General features: G+C 38.9%; 1 protein-coding gene across 1 annotated transcript in view; it reads right to left on the bottom strand.

The window, feature by feature from the left end:
- The window catches only part of Adamts19 (ADAM metallopeptidase with thrombospondin type 1 motif 19), a 177,927-nt gene that overhangs the window by 3,726 nt on the left and 157,882 nt on the right, over positions 1-16,319 (bottom strand). The window contains exon 22 of the mRNA XM_005356385.3: positions 1,744-1,921. Coding sequence (XP_005356442.1) covers positions 1,744-1,921 — 178 coding nt within the window. The remainder of the gene's footprint in view (positions 1-1,743; positions 1,922-16,319) is intronic.

The raw sequence follows: 16,319 nt of genomic DNA, 5'->3' as shown, positions 1-16,319 counted from the left end.
GTAGGAACTGGTGGTCATGGGGATGAAGGGTACAGTGGGAACTGGTGGTCATGGGGATGAAGGGTACAGTGGGTACCAGACGCTGTGAGGATGAAGGGTACAGTGGAACTGGTAGTCATGGAGATAAAGGTTATGGTGGGTGCCAGTGACCGTGGGAATGGGGGGTACAGTGGGTACCAGTGGCCATGGGGATGAAGAGCGCAGTGGGTGCTGGCAGCAGAGAAATGGTTAAGTAGGTGGTAGGTCAACCAGAACTAAGTATGAATGAAAAGGTCAAGAAACCTGTCACTTTTTATGTTAATTTAAAAATAAATTTAAAAAAAAACACAAAAAGTATTATCTTAAATATGTTAAAATATTGCCAGGGCTTGTAAATTTATACTTCTATCCTCAAAGACAAGAAAAGCACCTCACATTTTGTTGTGTAGACTTAGATGCTTGGTTTTTTTTTTTTTAACAGGAAACTGCTTTTATGCTGCCTATCTTAAAGAAAAATTGCATCCAAGATAAAAAGGACGGCATTGGGCATGGAGAAATTTAAGGTTTATTCCAAACTTTCCCTTCCCACAGACATCATCATAGTTGATAGTGTGAGACTAGACTGAAGCTTAAATTCTGCTGCAACATAAAAAATTTGACCTCAGTAATACCACTTTTGGGCATATATCCAAAGGATGCTCAACCGTGCCACAAGGATATGTGCTCAACTATGTTCATAGCAGCATTGTCTGTCATAGCCAGAACCTGGAAACAAGCTAAATGCCCTTCAACCAAAGAATGGATAAGGAAAATGTGGTACATTTACACAATGGAGTACTACACAGCAGAAAAAATAACAACATCTTGAAATTTGCAGGAAAATGGATGGAGCTAGAAAACCTCATTCATTTCGAGTGAGGTAACCCAGATCCAGAAAGACAATTATCACATGTACTCACTCATAGTTGGTTTTTAAACATAAAGCAAAGAAAACCAACCTACATCTCACAACCCAGAGAACCTAGACAACAATGAGGACCCTAATAGAGACTCACATAGATCTAATCTACATGGGAAGTAGAAAAAGACAAGATCTCCTGAGTAAATTGGGAGCATGAGGACCTTGAAAAGGGTTGAAGGGGAGGGAAGAAGCAGAGAGAGGAACAGAGAAAAATGTAGAGCTCAATAAAAATCAATTAAAAAAATTGTAAAAAAAAAGTTGACGTCAGGTAATGTGCCGTCAGTATTTCCTAGACTTAGCTTTGAGTTAAATACTTCACGGAAGGAAAGGAGTTTTTATGAAACGTTTAAAAACCCATCTCTGGATTTCTAATTCAGATGTGAGGCTCAGCAGCAGGTACCTTTACCTGCCGAGTCATAGAGCCATATGCTCAGCCTTAATGCAGGGGCGAGGGCTTGGTCCTGCCTCAACTTAATGTGCCAGCCTTTGCTAACTTCCCAAGGGAGGAGTGGATGAGGGGTGGGCTAAAGTGGGAGGTGAGGAGGGTGGGAGGAAGGGTGGGAGGGAGAACTGTGATTCAAATGTAAAAGGAAATAAAAAAAATAAGTGAATAAATAAACAAAATGAAAACAGAAAACAAAACAAAAACCCATCTCTGATCATTTGGACTAAGTGTATTAAAATAGACCCAACTTAGAACCAAGTTAAATAGCACAGTTTAATAACTGCTGAACTTTAAGGAAATAAAAGACCTAAAAGGATTTCCATGTTTCTGGCAGCCACCCACTCTGTGATGGGCTTACCCAGTCTTGGTGATGTTATTGTGTTTACATTTATCTTCTCATTGCAGGGCTGAAGGTGGCACGGCCGGTAGGCTGCAGGTTTCTCTGAGGAAAAGCATTCATTTCCATGTCTCCCTGTGATCTTATGCATGCACTGGATGACACGGGATTGCATCCCTTTGCCGCAGGTGATGGAGCACTGGGGAAGAAAGGGTGTATGAGTTATTTTGATGTTGTCCCTGTCTGAATTTCAAGTCACTATCCATTGAGATGATTGAGAAAATATAGTTATCTTAAAATACGGAAAATTACGTGTAAGAGGAATATGATTGTGTTTATCCGAGGATTGTCTCTTTAATATATCATTTTCTATGTAAAGAGTTACTCATGACCCATGTATGTAGAGGTCATACATTCATGCTCACTTGGCAGCACTAAGTGAATTCAGTGGGTTTAAAAAAGTAAACCATGAATTTAGGAGGTAACAGTGAGGTAGGACAGGGGAAGAATTGAAAGGGAGGGAATGGGGAGGTGGACCTCAAATAAATTAAAGAAAATGGAAGAAGTCAGATATAAGTAAAGAAATGAGTTTAAATAAAATTTAGGTTTTCATATTGTCCCAATTATCTGTGTTCAATTTGTGTAATAGTGATGATTTAAAGCATAGAGGCACATATGTAGTGTCACTAAAAATGGTGTACAGAGGTTTTTATAAAATATACGCATGTTTTTGATTATCTGTTATTTATTTTCTTATGTGCATGTGTGTTTAAGCCAGAGGAGGACCTCAGATATCATCCTCAAAAACACCATCTACTTCCTTTGAGGGGAGATCTCTCATTGGCTGGAGTTTGTTGAGTAGGCTATACTGACTGGCTGGGTAGCCCCAGTGAGCCTTCTGTCTGTACTACCCAGCACTGGGATTATGGATGGTGGGCACTAGAGCTCAAACCAAGTCCTCCTGTTTGTGACACAGGCCTGCCACAAACTCTGCTTCCTCTGCGACTTCCAGGAAAGATGCTGTTTAAAGAGGCAAAAAATAACTAAAGCATCTATAGGGTAAGAATACATGGAAAGGAATTCTGATCTATATTCCTAATATTTCTGTAGAGTTTCAGGGCAATTGGGATCTTTTAGAAAGTGAAAGGGTTAGAACACCTCTAGAGAGGAAAGGTTCCGTTTGATGAGACAGAGGAGGACCTCAGCCATCCTCAATCATTTCACCCGAAAAGCCTGGAAATTTCACTGACCCGTCCTAATCCTTCCACCTCATAAGACTACAAAAGATGTGAGTGAACGGAAGCAACACATCTTTTCTCCCCCAGAATTACTAACCAAACCAAAATACCTAAAGATGACAACAGAGAATTAGCTGATATTGGCTAATTTCAGTTCCAGGAATACTGGAATAAGAAAAAGAAAACTTTAGTTGCAGTTCATACGAAAATCAATTTTGTAATGATTGAGCACAACTTGAAAACCAATAGAGTACCCAAGGAATAATGTAAATTCTGTAATTTGTTTAAGTAAGCAGTATATATGTCTGCTATTGAAACTAATAAAATAAAATTTATTAAATTAAGTATTTAATGCTTCTAGAATTTTATTCCCACTAGAAAACTTCAATAATGAAACAAAAAAGTCTAGCAGTAATATTTTTTTGTTTTATAAAATACAGTTTGGTAAAAGTTTTATCGTTCATATGAGAAAAGAGTGAGCAAATATTTGAAGAGAGACAGCTGGGATCCCAGGGAGTCTTCTACACTTTTTTACTCCTTACAGAAGACAAAACTAAACTATTGGTATTTTCTCAAATGACATCACTGTGATTAAAAACAGACAAGCATTAAAAGAAAAAGCCAAAATAATTTTGGCACTGGAATTAAGAGACTTTGATTTCAGTATTGCCCCTGACAACTAATGTATCTGGGACTTATTATTTCTCCGTTGTGTTAAGCAAGGTATTGCCATTGATCTCAGCAATAGTTTAAGTTTTAACCTATGATGGAAGTAAAACATCTATATAATATCATTGCTACTGCTATTCAGCAGTTTTCCGGAGTTGAAGCTGGATAAGAAAAGACTTGTATTATTAACTAATGATTCTCCAGGAACACTGAAACAGTCTGGCAAAAATTATGTCAAACCATCTTAAAAATTATTCTCTGCTTGAGTGTCTCTGAATGCCCCCACCAATTGAAGTTTTAAAAAAACATTTATTGATTAACCATTATGTTCTGGATCCTATACTGAAAATAAAGCAAATGAGATATTTATACTGCTGACCTGGTATTGTATTTCAAACCCTTTATTAACAAAACACAGTGACTAATGCATGGAATTAAAAACGGATTACTAAATGCAGGGGGAATCAGGTGGTTTCATCCACTTTATGCCAGTTGTTTAATATTTAAAATAATATTGTATATTACAAAGACACGGTTTCCTTTGAGACAAAAAGAAAGTGGTATTTACTCTTTCTGAAAGCCTTGTACCATAAAGTCCCAACACTAGCCAACACAGCACCAGGCTGTCTCCTGTGTCAAAGCACTGTTGTTTAAAGGTTGTATGTGGTGTTTCCCAACCAAGGAATGCATAAAGAAAAGGTTTACATTTACACAATGGAGTATTACTTAGCTGTTAAAAACAAGAGCAACAGGAAATTTGAAAGCAAATGGATGGAACTAAAAAAAAATTCATCTCAAGTGAGGCAATCCAGACCCAGAAAGACAAACATGGTGTATACTCACTCATTAGTGGATATTAGCTATAGAATAAGTGATAATTATGCTACAATTCATAAGACCTGGCACATAAAGAGACTAGATAACAAGGAGGGCTCGTGGGGGCACATACAGATCTTCCCAGTAAGAGGAAATAGAAAAGATTTCATGAGTGGACTGAGGCTGAGTGGGGAATGGGAACATGAACGATCAGATTGAGGGTTGGGGGGGCGGAAAGAGTACTGAATGAGACTACTGGAAATATTGGGGAACATTTCAAAGTCAGGTAGAAGCCTGGTGCAAGGAAATTTTCCAGAAATCTATGAGGATGAGCCCAGCTAAGACTCCTAGCAATATTGGATACATATCCTGAAGAGAACATCTCCTGTGACCAGTTAAGACTTCAAGTGGAAGGAACGGGAAACTAACCCAGTCACGTAACATTTGACTCACAGTCTGTCCTGCCTATGTTTCTCCATGGTCTCTGCTTCAGTTCCTGCCTCTGGATTCACCTTGAGTTCTTGCCATGGCTTCCCCACAATAATGGACCATGATCAGGCCTTATAAACTAGATAAAACCTTTCCTTCCAGTTGCTTTTATTCATAGTATTTTATCACAAAAACAGAAAGCAAACTAGAACATCTTTCTATCTTACTACAAAACACAGAAATGATATTCTTGTTAAAATTATTATTATTATAGCATGAGTCACATCCCTTTGCCTTAATGATCAATCATTGGCACAGTTTGTCTTTGGATACAGTGACCATACAATTTGTTGCCCATCAGGACTCCATGGAAGAAAGCAATGCTTATAATTATTCTAAGACTATAAAAATGCAGTCAGACAGTCTGGAGTAAACGAGGACATACAGTTACCCTATGTATAGGCAAGTAATGAACAAAATTATGTATTAAACAATAACACAAATGAGTTCATTAGTACCTGGTTGTCTAATACTGTTTAAATAGATGCATAATTGTTTCCTCAAAGCTCCAATAAATTTATAACCATAAAGCCTATTTCATTAATTCACTCAATAAATATAAACTCAAAGGTGACAATGTACTAAGTCCTCTTTTGGATACTCAGATGTAGGAGTCCACAGGAGAGAAAAGCCCATTTCACCCTTAGGGGCTTGCATTTTTATGGCCAGTTAAGGTAAGTAAGAAACTAGTCAAATATATTGTGTTTGCGGATGTAACCAGGTTCTGTGGAGAAAACAAAGACCCTGAAGGAGAATGGAGGAGTTTGGGGTAGTGGCTTTTGCTGCTCAACTGAGAAAATGGAGAAAGACTCCCGAAGAAAGCCTTCCTCTCCAGACACAGGCCAGCCATGAACACAAGCCCGTGGATTCCAAATATTTGCTTCTTTCCACTGAATTCCTCCATTTATACCTGTCTGATTATTTTCGCCATATATTATGTATTTTCATACATTTATGAGTTACAATATGTCAAATTGTTCAGTAGAAGTATGGCAGCATAAGGTGGGGTGTTTCTTCACACTGTGAATCAATTTAAAAATTTATCTCTCTTATCCCCATTTTTCTTTCTAATTAACCTTGATCTTCACATATATCATGAAAAAAATTTAAATATACTTGAAACATGGCAACTCCTTTGACTTCTAACAAAGCAAAATTGTTAAAATAACAAATCCAATTCATTAAAAAAATAACAGAAAAATCCAAGCCATACCAGCCCCCTTGCCACTGAGATTACATTGGCAAGGAAATAGTGCTAGATTATTGCTAACATAGAGTCTTGAATTGTGTATTGTGAAAATCCATTTCCCAATCTTTAATATTGCCCCGAAGGACCCTTGCAACAAAACAGCTCATGATTCAATCCTTCATTCTCATTCTGTACAGGAAACACAATCATGTTATCCTAGCTTTGCGGTGGTGATCTTTCGAGCAAATGTAAGAAGGTAAGTGTAAAGAGGAAAAAATTTCTAAAAATGCCTTTGGACATTTCCTTGTTGACAGAGCTAACAAGGCACATAGAAAGTCAATGTTAGGAATCCCTTCTCTCCATACAGAAGGAACTCCAATATCGTGATGCAGACTTTATTTTAACTAATATTCGTCATGACAGGTTACACAAGAAAATAGTCTCCATGCTTTGACATAATTGAGCAATGTTTAGAAAATGTCACTTTAGATTTTTCTAAGAGAATCAGTATTTTCTTCTGTTGAGACACAGTGAAAATTTCTAATACTCAAGTCAATTACATTTACACCTCAGCTCCATATCAAAAATTAAACATAAAAGAAATTTGCTCAATACTTTCAATTCCTTTGAAGTATAAAAATGATTAGATTGTTAAGTAAGGACCACGGAAAGAAATATTGGTCAATCAACCTGTTATCAACAATAATTGATAATCCTTTAAAATAAGATGTTTATCATGCCAGGCAGGTCTGTATGGTATTTTATTTTGCAAGGTGCACAGCTGAGTGTGACTGGTACCGTGTGTAGCACCTTCCAGCATTATGAGAACTAGAAAGCAGGAATGAGGCTTTCAGGTCACTACCAGCTTGATATCTTTATATTCTAGTAGATAAGTGTGTGGTGTCTCCAACAATGGAGTCCTACCATAAAGTTCTTGAGGCTACCAAGAACATCAGGAAGAGCTCATAATATCTGAGGGTCGATGGGAACTCATAGTCACCAACGATTCTGAGTTAACTCGTTCCTGCCATCAATTTTTTTTATTTGTTATGCCTATTGGGACATTATTGTCTCATTATAGGGTAACTATTTAAAGTCTTTTCATGTATCTCTGTGCTTATATTTTGGGAAATTTCTGCAGTAGTAGTTTGTCATACCTACAGAAGATCTATAGAGTTACTTATCACTCCCTGTATTCTCTTCTCTACCCTGCCCTATGCCAAATCCCATTTAACCCACTATTCCCATTCCCCTTTGTATTACTGTGTTCTAAGTTCTAATCTTTGGAAGTTCCCACTCTCCATGGCTCCTTAATAATTTCCATGCCTACTGGTACAATAGTAGCATACCTATCATGAGAATAGCCAACCATTTTCCGATTGATGTTTAGCTTCTCCCCACAGACAGAATCCATATCTAGTGCAGTTTTCTTCACTATTGTATGGTTGATGAGACAAAGTAATAAACAGATTCCAAATGACTTTCATTACATTCACACTCAGCGCATCTCTCAAAAGTCATCGGAGAAGTTTCTAGTAGCAGATGGGGAAGGGAAGGATGTAATCAAAATATAATACATGAAATTTCAAAAACTTATTAAAAAATTTAAAAGTGTACATTGTCAAACCTTATCACTTTTATCTTAAACCTTGGTGTGTTCAAAACGTGGGCCACATGTGTCCTAGGATAGACATAAATGTGGCCTACGCTTTTGTAGATTGCTTCAGGTTACTTACAATACAGCTGGATATTCCCATGGCTTACATCCTTTCTGACATTCTTATGACAGGTAATAAGAACTGACTGGCTCCTAGAAAGCTTACACTGTAAAAATTTCTAATGCTTCTAGGAGGGACAATATAAGGAAGAAGGGGGGAAGTGCTTGAATTAAAGAGTATCAGAGCAGCTGTCTGATTCTTGGCACCAAAGAGCTCAATATATACAATACACATATATACTGGTGTCAGAATGAAATACTTTTAGAACTGGAAATGCTATTTTACCTTAATTATGGCACTTTCAAAATATACATTGAAATAGTGACGAAATACACTATATCAGCCAACTATTGTTACAGAAACATTTCACATTTGTTAATGCAGCTGCAACTTGAAGCAACATGTTATTTTTGACATGGGGATATATCCTTCTGCATTGAGTATAGCTATAAAGGTGATATTTGGGGTCTAAGCTAGTTATCTCTCATTCTCAATCCTTAGATTACTTAACTATTTGGAACAGAGGAGGGATTTGAGTATTTTTTTTTCTTTTTCTTTTTAATTTATTTATTTATTGAGGATTTCTGCCTCCTCCCCGCCACCGCCTTCCATTTCCCTCCCCCTCCCCCGATTAAGTCCCTCTCCCTCATCAGCTTGAAGAGCCATCAGGGTTCCCTGACCTGTGGGAAGTCCAAGGACCGCCCACCTCCATCCAGGTTTAGTAAGTTGAGCATCCAAACCGCCCAGGCCCCCCCAAAGCCAGCACGTGCAGTAGGATCAAAAACCCATTGCCCTTGTTCTTGAGTTCTCTGTAGTCCTCATTGTCCGCTATGTTCAGCAAGTCCGGTTTTATCCCATGCTTTTTCAGACTCAGGCCAGCTGGCCTTGGTGAATTCCCGAAAGAACATCCCCATTGTCTCAGAATGTGGGTGTACCCCTCACGGTCCTGAGTTCCTTGCTCGTGCTCCCCCTCCTTCTGCTCCTGATTTGGACCTTGAGATTTCTGTCCGGTGCTCCAATTTGGGTCTTTCTCTCTGTCTCCGAAAGTTCATAGCTAAGGGGATTTGAGTATATAGCAATGTATGGATTTAGATTATATGATCAATAATTTGTCATTGAACTTAAGAAGCATTAATCTGTGTATGTCACAAGCAGTTCTCAGGGAATGAGAAATTCTTCTAACCGTGAACACTGTAGAACGTTACCGAAAGGTTTTACCAGAAAGGCATAAGACCGGATAATAAAATTATCTCTAATGGGTTTTTATTTAAAATTTGCTAGATTAAAAAACCTAACATAAGTTTCATTTATTTTTAAATTTCTTGAAAATAAGAAAAACAATCATTCCATGTATTCAAGTGTTAAAAATAATATTTCTCACAGTTGGCCTGCATAGAGATTACCCAAGATTCCTTACTTCTAGAGAGTGCCAAAGATATATATTTTGGACAGAATGTGTTTTCTCGAGGCCAAACACTAAGGAGAGCGCTGTAATATTTTACTCATTTCCAGCTGGCTGTTAGAAGAAATAGGAATTCCTAAATTAAGGGAAAATTGTCCCTGGCAGGGCTTGAAATTTTTTTCAACTACCAATATAATGGGGCAGTCTTTGAAAACATGATCTAATCTGTACTGGTAAGTGCCAATCTGTAACGAGGTTGGCAGCCCTGACTCGGGGAATTTGTCTCTGGGAGCAGATGAGATATTCAAAAGTGGATTAACAAGAGTGGAGGAGCAGGCCCAGCGGAGAGCGGACCTCAGGGGGACGCTGAGCGGTGACTTCCCCTGGAAATGATTAGGGCAGCATTCCTCGTGGGCTATGCACATGCTTGGCCGTTCTCACTCAGCTCTCTAATGAAGTGAGTGTGAACCATGCACACGAAAGGACACAGGTTGGCCTTGTTCCCTAGGAAGAACTGATTTTGGTCGGGGATGTTGGTGTCTTTTTTAGAATAGCTTGCCTGCTTTATTTGACACACAGGTGTTTGGAACCGATTCATTCCCGGATGTCAGATACAGGATGGTGCTGTTTTCTTCTTTCTTCTTTCCCTCCCTTCCTTCTTTCTTCTGTCTAAGGGTGTAAGTATCCTGCCATGGCTAATGAAATGTTGACACATAGCCAGAGTAAGTCCAGAAAAGGTGTGTGGCTAGATCACACACGTGAAAGGGCTGTGAGCCCACAACTGGCATCAAGTGGGCACGGATCAACACAGCAATGGGAGGAACGGGAAAGTCGGGTTCCGATAAAGCAACCAGCCAACCAACAAACAAAAAGAAAAGTTTCAGCTACATTCATCAGTTTATTAGCTCTCAGACCGAGAGGGTCTGACAGATGCTAAAAGACACAGCCCTTGTATCCAGATGGTTCTCTCGTATCGTCATCCCCACACAGCACTTTTGCAATCTCAGTGACCAAACTTCATTTTAAATGGAAATTCTTTCCAGGTCTCATTCAACAGGTCTGACAAATGCAGACCAGATTTATTTATTTATTTATTTTTGTTTTGGCTGTGCAAGAGAGAGAAATGAATAATTTGAATTTTAAAATTAACTTTACACTGTCTTAATAAGGAAATATTTGATTGCAAGCAGCACATAGCATATATGGTATTGGCATATAGCAGCTATCTTTAAATGACTCCACCTTGACAGAAACCACGTATTTTCTAGGTCTCAAAGGAAACTCTTAGGCAAGAATCACTTGGTTCACTGTTTCCATTCTAGGTTAGGTAGCTGCTGTTTAACCGAGTGGTGGGTATTCCAACCACATTGTGTCACAAGAATGCCGAAGAAGTCCGTTGTCCCCTAAAACTTTAAGGGGGTTGGTGAGATTGTTCAGTAGATAAGAGCGCTTGCACTGAACACATAAAGACCTGAGTTGGGATGCCCAGCCCCCACATAAAAAGGCTGCTTGTTTATGACCCCAGTGTCAGAGAGAAGCAACAGGTGGATCCTAAAAGCATACACACATGCATTTATTACACACACACACACACACACACACACACACACACACACTCAACATTAGAAATATTTATTGTCTAAAATACTAAGACAGTTAAATAAGGATGGATTTACTTTAAAACTACATTTTAAAGTAGTATGAACTAATATATAGGAAAAAGTGAGGGAGCCGTTCAGCTACATAAATGAGATTATATTGGTTTAATTTTCTTAAAATGACTTTTAATAACTTTTTGTCCTTTCACTAATAAATATGGAATATCTCCAAACACAGGAGACTGAGGCAGAAATATCTCAAGTTCCAGGTGACTGAAGGCTGCATAGTGATTTCTAGTCTAGTCCAGGCAGTGTTGTGGGATCTTATAACAAAAAACAAATGAATAAAACAAATCACATGCACAATGTGTGTGTATGTATGTATTATGTATATATGTATACATATCTATAAACATACACATAAAAATAAATATAGTTGTAGCAGTAAGGCCAGAAAGATGATATTCCAAAGAAATACAATTGTCAAGTGTATTTGTTTACTTAAGGAGAAATGGGTTGATGTATATTCAGTCAATATTTCTTAACTACTAGTGCCTATTTGCTGAGATAGTTCTAAGAAGAGGCAAGGAGTTCAGATATTCTAAAGAAAGCAACAATAACTAATTAGCAGAACAAAATTGCAGTCAAGTGAGGAGAATTTCCACAGCTTCTTTTATTGCTGACACCCTTAAACTGGTCCTTGAAGACTTCAATAGTCAGGAGAATTATAAAGACTGTACACAGAAACTGAGGTTGCAAAAGAAAAACAAAACTGCTCAAGCCCAGAGTTGTGGAAATACTTTGGTTGATGAAAATGAAGATGAGCAGACAGTTCTGAATAGGTCAGAATATGGGAAGTGCTAAATGGCAGAGGATTTGGCAGTGGACAGTGGTCTGGGGACTGAGTTAGATATGTTCTGTCTCTCTTCTCAGCACTATCTTCTGCTGCTATGGGAAAGCGCCAGGGGCAGCCAGTGATCCGCACATTTTGTCCATCCAGAAGGGAAGTCTTTGTCTGATTTTTTTCAAACCCACAGCTCACCCCAACTTCCCGTTTATTAAATAGTGTCATCATCATCTATTGCCTGGCTGGAGCAGGGGTGGCCATGTCAGAGGAAGTGTGTCACTAGGGGAAAGCTTTGGCAATATGAAAAATAGTATAATAAAGTCCCGTACACATCAAGTGCTAGCCAACTGGATCAACACAGACCAGCATGATAGGGGATAAATATCCTATCTGTCTGTCTAGCTATAGCCACCTCTTCTCAGCACGAGGGAGTTAAAGTCCAACTCTTGTACATGCTAATAAAGATCAACCACAAATTAACTATTTCATCCTCAAGTTGTTTTCCTAAGTATTTTATCACAGCAACAGAGAAACAAACTAATATAGAAATTGGTACCAAGAACATAGTGTATTTCTGTGATGAATCTGTCCATATTATTTTGTTTGGGGGGGAGGGGGAGGTGGAGGTGAGGAAGGACCATGGAAAGAGTTTGGGCTAGAGATGGTGGCCACTTTAGTGCTCAGAGTTGAATGAGATGATTTAGGAGTTGGGAAAATAAAAACTTAGAGAGAGGTGCAGAAATGGAGGTTTAACCTGTTACGTTTTGGAGAGAAACAGAGATACTACCAAGGCCTTTTGTGTGATATTTTGGATTAAGAGTCTGTGTACATGGAAACTTTGCTTTTCTGAGGCAAACAATGCTGACTGGTTAGGGCTAAAGAGCAGCTGTGATGCAGAAGAGACCAGCATTATTGAGACCAAGTCTTCTGGGTAGCATTTCCTTAGGGGCAGCACACAGAAGCTGTGGTCAAGAAACAGCCAAAGCTGCACCTCAAGCTGTTAACCAAATTGTAGTATTAATGGGGTCATGGAGAGCTGCTGAGGGTTGGCACTGTGGGAGGGCAGGAGTTACCACTGGAGAAAGCAAAGCCTCAGTTCTAGCAGAAACTCTAGGATTGAAGGGGTTTCGGGGAGTAGCTGAGGCTTTGCACCATGTGACAGGGTTGGAATTCCTGAAAAGAGGCCCATTTAGGCCACAGGTGAAGGTGCAGCCACAGTTGTGGTAGAGACCTGACACAGCTGGAGGTGCCAAAACTGTGTGGTGCCAACCAAGAATAGCAGCAGGTGAGGTCCAGAGCTGGCCTGGGCCTAGGAGACAAGCTGTGTGCACTCCGTCTGGCAGAGCAGAGGGGGTAGAGCTGCCAGTGCACTTGGGAGGTCAGAAGAGCGTGAACGAGTCTGGATGTTAGGCACTGAACTTCAAGACTTGGAGCTAATTGCTTCACTTTGGTGTTGCTTAACTGTGATTGAATTTATGCCCTGGTTCTTCCTTCTTGCAGTAAGAAACGATGTAACTTAGTTTAGATTTTATAGGAGATCACAGTTAAGAGTAGATATTTTAAAGACATTGAACTTTTAGTGTTGGAATTTTAGAAATAGTGGACTTTTAACGTCATGATATGCTTTTTATTGTGAAATTGACACACAATTGTGGCAATAAACAAGAAAGGAATGGTTATAATTCAATAGTGACATATTTGCATTAATTATGTTTTGTCAGCTTGACAGAAACGAGGGTCATCTGGGGGTGGACATCCACTTGAGTAGTTGCCTCCATAAAATTGGCCTGGGGGCATCTATGGGACATTTTCTTGATTAATGATTTATATAAGAGGGCCCGTACCACTGTGAGCAGTGTCACCTTGGACAGGTGGTCATAAGTTATAGGCGAGAAGAAGCAAAAGGAACAAGCCATGGAGGGTGTCATAAGTTGTGTTCCTCCATGGTCTGATTCAGTTCTCTCTTCCAGATTCCTGCTTGGAGTTCCTTCCTTGGCTTTTCTCCATAAAGTATTATGTACAGTAAAGTGAAATAAAGCCTTTCTTCCAAGTTGCATTTTTTCTCAGTGTCTTACCACCGTGATAGAGAAGTAAACTAAAGCATGACTGTTTCTTTGTTCTTATAATTAGGTCTGAGTTACCTTGATTTAGTATTTGCTTAACCCAATGACTCTTTACAGTTTTGCTGGGTGATTATGCAAAACACAATTACATAAAGAGCTGCTCCATTTTACCTGATCAAATTGTATATTCTATTTTTGAGCTTTTTAAATTTGATCAATTACCCAACAAGTGTGAGATGAGCAAGGACTCTCAGAATACTGTTTCCAGAGAATGAACAAAAACTTCAAATAAAATTTTGAGATTTATAACTACTTAAAACTAGAAAATCATCGCAAGTAAAGATGACATCAAAATACATACAAGAATCACTCTCCCCTCCCCTTGATGTTATTTTACAACCAGAAAGTGTTTCTCTACTTTTTACAGAGAATTACTTTGGTTTTTAGATTCTTTGCCTCTGCAATTTCCCTACTGTTCATTTGAAGATGATTCCTTAAGGGCAGTTTTTTTTTTTCAGAGATAGGTTGAAAGGGCTCATTGTCCTCTGTGCTTTGTATTTACACAGATATTTTTAACGAGACATACAGTTAACCCATTCAAAATGATTGGCTGTATATCGGTTAGAATTATATGACCTCAAAAGACTCATAATAATATGTAGTTCCAATACTGATTTAAAATGTCATAATTTGATAAGCAGCCCAAACTATTGTTTTTTTGAGTTTGGTAATTTTTCATTACTAAATAATCTTGGATTTTAAAGTATGAAATAAATCTAACAATAGAACAAAAATAATTAATTTGGTTCAATGACATAAATCACTTGTTAATATTTCATGGAAGACCAAAATCCATTAAATCTTCAGAAAAGGACAAAATTCTCTGTAACAGGTAAATAAAATGCTTTCATTTGTTCTTCTGTTGGCCTCCAATAATGCAAACCAGAAGTTGTAGAAGTCCAAATGAAGGCAGAGAAGCCAAATTTCAGGAGAAATATGTCATCTTATTAAACTCAAGGAATGATGTAAGTTTTCAATTCATCTTAAGTGAGTAAATGCAGATTCATGTTGCCACAAAAAATGTGGGTCTTGTTCCCCTCCCTTAAGTAAGATTTTCAGGCCACATCCTTATCAGCCCTAGTCAGAATGTGACACACAGTTGTGTCAACAGTTAACTTAAGCCACACCAGGGGGGCAACACCGTGTGTCCTAGTCTGATAACACTGAAAGAAACATGGACCAAGTCCATGGCAGTGCATCTACCTAGAAATGAGATTTTCTGTCTTTATTTCGATGGCATTAGGGTTTAAACCCGGGACCTTGAAGATGCTAGGCAAGCACTCTACTACTGAGGTACATCACTCTCCTTGGACCTGGTCGCCCTGCCCTTTACGCTGACCCTAATCCCATTGTCTGCACAAAACCATCCCAAATCTAAATGTTAGAAATCACAGAAACTAATACAAATGCAATGGAGTAGTTTAAGGCATTAGCCATATTCTGCATCTGCCTTTGATCGGTATCAGCTTCCTTAAGGATGCAGAGGCAGTGGGCGAGCCTGAGGACTCTCTCTTCTCACTGATTCAGTGTATACTGTGTCTCAGCAGGAGAGGAGCCTTTGTCTGTTGGTAGACGTTATGGACAGCAAATTCAATATTCCTGATCAAAGCCACACCAAGTTTTAATATTAAGTCCACTTAGGTGTATTGATAGTATAAAACCCTGGGTAGAAACTGAGTGAAGATGACAGATTAATTGCCCTCGGAGGAGCACAGACATCCAGCCACAACCGCATACATCTTGTTGCTATTTGTGCTGTAAAGACACAGCTGATAAGAATCAGAGGTCTGTGTTCTCTCCGTCCCTGAACACTTTCATCACGGGAACACAATAACTGCAGTGTTGGCCCTCTCCTCGGTCACTGTTTGGGATGTTTTTCATTTTAACATGAAAGCCGTATCTTAGGAGAAAGGGGGTGAAGTCAGGAACACTCACAAGGAGCCGCTGGTTTTCATTTGTGTACATTGCTGTTTGAGTTTGTGATGCTGAGACCTCAAGAAGAAAAAAAAAAGTGTCTCTAAGGAAAAGGAGAAACATATTTTCATGTAAAGGGAGAGTGAGGGGGAGAGCAAGAGGGAGGAAGCAGGGATAATGAGGTTGAGAACGAGAACAACTGAGTAAAGAGAGAGCAGGCAAACAAAGGCCTAGTCTGTGAATGAAGAACACTCACTAAACCACTCTCTTCCCTGAACGCCACAAACGCGTGTGGTAGTTGTACAGCAACATAACCCAATGAGAAGTTATTCAATCTAACTATACCTGTGAATTTTATGCATAATGGTGGTAAAATTAAAAAACCACAGGTTTTCCTAATTTTCTGATAAATCACCACACTGACATCCAAAGGGGCTGTACCAGCTTGCACTCCCACCAGCAATGCAGGAGTGTTCCCTTTACCCCACAACCTCTCCAGCATAAGTTGTCATCAGTGTTTTGGATCTTATTCCATCTTATATGTAAGATGGAATCTCAGAGTTGTTTTGATTTGCATTTCTCTGATGACTAAGG

The sequence above is a fragment of the Microtus ochrogaster genome, chromosome 18 (assembly GCF_000317375.1).
Source record: "Microtus ochrogaster isolate Prairie Vole_2 chromosome 18, MicOch1.0, whole genome shotgun sequence".
NCBI classification, from domain to species: domain Eukaryota; kingdom Metazoa; phylum Chordata; class Mammalia; order Rodentia; family Cricetidae; genus Microtus; species Microtus ochrogaster.
Note: the sequence above shows the minus strand (reverse complement) of the source record. Positions and strands in the feature narration are given on the sequence as shown.